Below are 6,032 nucleotides of genomic sequence, written 5' to 3'. Positions count from 1 at the left end.
TTTTTCTATAGATATACCACACTCATTTAAAGTGGTCATAAATACAAAGAATTTCGATTATTTTCGATGAAAATTCTCTTCGTGTATAAACTTAATTTAGACGTCGAATATGCTCTAAGTGTTTAACGACGATGATATTGATGATGGCTGCATATACACGAACGACTTTCCTTCAGAACGAGAACAGAATGAAATATCATTTGACTTACCTGATTCGGAATCAATTTCAGTCGCTTGATGTAGTTTTCATAGTCACCGACAGTATCGAATGGTGTTATTTTCGGAATATACGATGGGTCAATTTGTGGACCCTCGAGGAAATTGATAGGGTTTAAGGCGTTGAAACTGTTATATATACAAATATAAAGACAATAGTACCTTGATCGAATGCATATTCCTTTTTTTAAAACTTAGAGAGAAAAAATACCCAACTAACAACAAGTTTCGATCTTTTACCCTAATCTACGTAAACAAGGCTTTATAATATATCAAAACTTTAAAATGTTCCAAAGTCTATTGGCTAAATGACAATATCATAGTACTTTACTATAAAAGGAAAATCACTGTCTTTAGTCATATCTTGAACAATATTCTCGACTTTACTAACGAATGCCGCACCTAAAATTTCAATATAGGCAGTGATTGTTCCTTCGCCAAACAATCGGCATTTAGGATTGAGAATCGCAGGTCTTTCAGATAACGTGTGACCTTAAAAACGGAGGACCTGTGTTGCAACAGGTGTCAGCACATTAAAGAACCCTCACTAATACGGGCTAGAGGGCCAAGCATAGGTGGTGACGTCTCTATATGAGTGAAAATTCTCGAAGGGGCGTAAAACAAACATCCAAAAAAGCAAATTAATGAATGAGAACAATTACGTACTCTTTCCAGCGATCTCCCCGCACAATGGTCGACAATGTATCATTGAAAATATCATAGTCTGTCTTTTCTTTGGCTGTAAGTTGGTTGTAATCAATTGTCCTCAGACGGCTCAGGAGGTTTTGACATTTGTCCTTAAAGAAAGGTGATAAACTTTACTTGGGGCCTTCATTTCCATTTTATTCTTTAAATGAGAAATATATTCATATTCAATACAAAGCAAGATGTGATAACTTGGTACATGATATTTAACATCTTCGTATGTATTGTTATTTAACAATCCACAGTTTTATTCGTCACGATATTACCCCTTCTTCATCGAATCCGGCGTAAGCGAATTGTTCGATCTGGTCGTTATACTTGTATACGCCTATCGAGGTGGAATATACAGGGGATCTTAGCAGACGCCATTCTCCGTACTCTTTCTGTAAGTTGTCGAGATCAGGTGACAAACATTCACCTGTAATATTCATCATAACATATACTATAAAAACACCAATGGTATTTATAAAAAAAAAAAAAAAAATCATGTCAAATTGATTTTGTCTCAATTCTTTCCCTGCTTATTCTAGATAAACAAAGTTTTAAAAACTATCATTGTAGAATTGGTCTGAATGGAGAAACGCGAAATATGGAACATTATTTTCACCTCCACGTGTCTTCTAGGGTATTTTCAAACATCGAACAAAAATCAAATTGGGAATTTCCAAATTGATACCGTTGGTTATTGCCTTTGGTTGGCCAATGACAATTCGTGTTACAAATCCCTTTCGACTAGATCCTACATTCTAGCTGTAAACACAGATGACCGTACTATATTTTGGTAAACTTTATTAGTCAGTTTCTATGACCCCGACCCGAAAGGTCAATACTTATATGATACTATTTCAATATTCCATTTTTCATCTGTTAAATGTAATTGTCTCACGCAATTCATAAACATATGACTAATGAGTAAGAATTGCAAGTGAAAAATCATTTGTACTTCCATTTTGAATGTAAAGGTAATGCCTTAAAATACTATTAAGACGCGTCGTTCTTGGCATTCACATGTACATATTACTTCAGTTTGGATAGATAGAGAAAGAGAGAGAATCACTTTAAATGTGACTGGTAAAGAGCAGAATATACTGAAACAGGTCAGATGGCTGGTTTAAAAAACGATGATAAGAATTAGCAGTAAAAATAGTCCACAACCCTTAGGCAACACTCCTTTAATCTGATTTTCAAAAGTAGGTCAAGCAATGAATTAATGAATTAATATAGTTTTCTTGTATACATACCTGTTTTGATAAGAAATAATATGAGAAACAATGCATATTTCAAAAACACCTCCATCTTGGCGACTGAAAATATATCACACACTATGAATATCTTTGAAGATTTATGATATGAAAATGCAGAACACTTTGTTAAATAAGAGCGGAATGTTCCTACCTGGTTGTGCGTTCTCTGTTGATAAACAGCGATATTTTAGTAACTCAACTATTCGCTGCAAACAAAGTAGTATAGACTATAAAAAAGGACCTCTAGGTTATCGAATGAATTTTTACCCCAGTGTTTCTCTATGTAGACATACATCTTTCTGTATAATGACATACTAACAAAGGAATATGATAAAAATAAAGGAAAAACATTTTGGGAAATAAACACATTCTTTATTCTGTAATTATATTGCATGACAAAAATAAATGGTTGTAAATCCAAATAAAAAACCTACAGAAAACCCCCGAATGTAAGTTTACATGACGGAGCATGTGTATGTATTTGGATGTAATAATTGTATACTTAATATATATACTAAAACACTATGTTAAGATTCAGAATAAGTATTGGTACGTGAAACGTTAATTGAAGTTGACAATGCACTAAAACCGTAGGTTCATGCACTTGAGCACTAATAGTTATGTGTTGTAGCAACCGCTAATGATATAACACTGAGTTGCAAATACGACGGTTAATGATATAAAGTATTGCCTTAGTAGTTGATACTCTGATACCGCTGATGCTGAACCGACGCTTCTTGATAGAACTAGGTCATTAAGCACCACAAATGCACAGCAATCCTAGTTAACGCGTTATGGAACAATCAATATCTACAGGATCCACCGCTAATCATACAAACTAAAATATCATTACGCGTTGCAGTTGCTCCTTAATTAATGATAAGCATTTTCACCCTTCCACTATGCCTAACCCGAAAACGACCGACCAGAACCGCTGGTCAGGTACTAGTAATTTGTATGAATATTCATGTGAATTTTGTTGTGTTTCTCGCATATCATATTTTATTTCTGAATGAAATACTGACAAGATATTAGAATCCCCCTCCCCCCCCCAAAAAAAAATAAATAAATGACCGAATACTTATATATCTCAATTTGTGTGAATTTTAATGCGATCTTTGTTTTTCAGATATCATATTTCACAGGGACCTACAGTTTATAATTATAATATATTGTATTTATACAGGAGTGCACAATTAGTTTTACAAACTAGTTTACATTGTGGTCGTGTCTTTGACATATATACCTATCGAGACCATATATCACGAAACATGAAAATATCACAATTAATTTACATACGGATAAGAACTATCTAAAAAGAGACCATAAACACCTGAGTATTATTGAGAATAAAAAAATGTTTGAGATAGGCTGATTTAAAAGATGTCGAAGTTGTGCATTTTTGAATAAAATCTAGCAATGAGATCCATAAATCTGTTGCTGAAATGATCTAAAATATTCTGTTTTGTATTTCTTGTGTTTACCTCATTCACAAATTCAAATCTAAAAGCATTCAAATACTCTGTTGTCATACGATGTTTAACACTTTTAACACAGGAATAATTATTCGATATATAAGATAGTCAGACAAAGGCATCCACCTCAAATTTGATAGCATACAAGAATTTGACACTGAATAAGGTACTTTGTGGTGTAAAATGATCCTTGCTACCCTCTTCTGTGATTTTAAAAGCCTACCAATATTTTTCTTGTTCTTGGTTTCATGTCATACTGTACAACAATGATTCAAATGCTGAAAATATTATGGTTTTGTGAATTTTCAGTGGTGCTTCCTTCGACATAAAAGTACTGGCCCCGTGTCACAGCAGGTGTGGGACGATAAAGATTCCCCCCTGCTCAATGGCCATAAGCGCTGAGCATAGGCCTAAATTTTGCAGTCCTTCACCAGCAGTGTTGACGTCTCCATATGAGTGAAATATTCTCGAGAGGGTCGTTAAACAATCTTCAATTCATCAATCAATCTTTAAAACACCTAGTTTCTGACTAAGTTTTATTTTTACATAAGACATCTGTGTGATAAGACCACGAACAAAATATGTAAGACATTCATCGACGTGAACACCTAGAAGTCGGGCACATTTAACATTTTCTATGAAAATGTCACGAACACTTATACAAAGTTGTCTACAATTCGATGATTTCTGTGACGTTTCTATTAAAATACATTGTGCTTTCTTTTAATTTATTGTTAATTTGTATTTATGCATCAATTCCATAGAAATTGAAAGGTCGTCCTTTACTTTTTATCATATTTAAAGATTTATCAGAGACATATCATCTGCATTAATACTGACTGTAGAGTGTTTCAGACAGAATATAAAACTGAGGACCCAATCTAGAACCCGGCGAGATTCGCATGGTAACAGGTGGTCCCTTTCCATTTGGCACATTGTGATCTTTTGTGTAGATACAATGTAAGAATGAAACCATTAGATAAAAGTTTGTGCATCAATACAACATGATTAACTGTATCAAATGCTTTACTTAGATCAATAAAAAGTACACCTATAAGTTTCACTTATCATTTTTATCATGCTATTATGTAAAGCAGTTTCGCAAGAATATCGATGCTCTTTTAACAGCTTATTTGCATTCAAATATTCGTAAAAAGTGTTAAAACATGTCTTTCAATGATTTTGCTTATGATAGGTAAAACAGATACAGGTATATAATTATTAACATTGATATTATCCTTAGATTTGAAAAGCGGGGTAACTCTAGCTTTTTTCCATTCATTTACGATGTAGAAAAGTTCATGATGAAACACAGATGTCCGCTACAACATCAATACCCTTTGTCAGTAATTTTACAACAATTTCATCCATACCTGTAGCTATTGAACTTGACACGCTTTTAATTTTTTTTAATTCTATAGATACATTAGGCATTAGTTGTTCAATTTTCGGAAGTGAATCATCAAAATTTGTTGCTAATTTATGACCTATGCCACAAAAGAAATCAATACGTTTGAATTTTTGTAGCATCTGAGACGAATTCACTATCAATTTAGAATATGGATTTGGAGGGTAAAAATTACTTTAATCGTGTCCATATATCCTTAGGTTTGTCACTGTATCGGTTAATCGCATTGTTTATGTGGATGAAAAGTGGAGATAACGAACAGGCTCATAACTCCTCTAAGTAATACAAAATAAAGAATTGGGCAAATAACTGGATATACCAGAGGTGGGATCAGGTGCCAAGGAGGAGTAAGCATCCCCTGTCCACCGGTCACACCCGCCGTGAGTCATATATCTTGAAGGTAAACGGAGTAATCCGTAGTCAAAATCGGTGTGCGACGAACTGCCTAAAAATGGGTATGAAACACGTCACACAACAATTGATCCAATGATAGGTTGTACTGGCAAACTAAAGCATTATATCGATCATAGAATTTGCGATATGCTGACTTTAAACGAGACTGTTGAAACCCCAGTAACATTAATTTGTTTGTCAGTAACCTGCTTCGATTTAAAAACTTATCATACGCAGAACAAGCTCTTGCGTACGATCGATAAGCGTGTTGGAATGTTTTGTAACTCGGGTGGGTTCTGTAATATTTTATTCCAAGCCAAGTGTCTCCAAAATCGTTTGAGATTTAATGTTTTCAGATGATCAATATTAAACTCATCCATTACCGTAGCTCAGTGGTTAAAGCATTGGGCTAGTGAACCGCAGTCTTTTGTTCATATGTGTTGAAATAATTTTTTTGAAAATTATGTTTTTATCCAGATTTGTATATTTTTTTGCCTTTTTGACATATACATTTATTGTATATCACCATATCTTTTATGATTAAATCAATTCGTACTGAATTGAGAAACTAGTTCAGGGTGTAGTGAGTCA

At 33.8% G+C, this 6,032-nt stretch overlaps 1 protein-coding gene across 1 annotated transcript in view; it reads right to left on the bottom strand.

Moving 5' to 3' along the window:
- LOC125659549 (uncharacterized) overlaps positions 1-2,373 on the bottom strand; it is a 16,630-nt gene extending 14,257 nt beyond the window's left edge. Inside the window, exons 1-5 of the mRNA XM_048891248.2 lie at positions 2,317-2,373; positions 2,163-2,225; positions 1,188-1,339; positions 883-1,013; positions 210-345 (exon numbers count right to left, since the gene is read on the bottom strand). Of these exons, the coding sequence (XP_048747205.2) occupies positions 210-345; positions 883-1,013; positions 1,188-1,339; positions 2,163-2,217 (474 nt within the window). The 5' untranslated portion in view covers positions 2,218-2,225; positions 2,317-2,373. The remainder of the gene's footprint in view (positions 1-209; positions 346-882; positions 1,014-1,187; positions 1,340-2,162; positions 2,226-2,316) is intronic.
- Positions 2,374-6,032: the final 3,659 nt, after the last annotated feature.

The sequence above is a fragment of the Ostrea edulis genome, chromosome 9 (assembly GCF_947568905.1).
Source record: "Ostrea edulis chromosome 9, xbOstEdul1.1, whole genome shotgun sequence".
Classification (NCBI taxonomy): domain Eukaryota; kingdom Metazoa; phylum Mollusca; class Bivalvia; order Ostreida; family Ostreidae; genus Ostrea; species Ostrea edulis.
The sequence above is the reverse complement of the archived record's forward strand: the minus strand, read 5'-3'. Positions and strand labels throughout refer to the sequence as shown.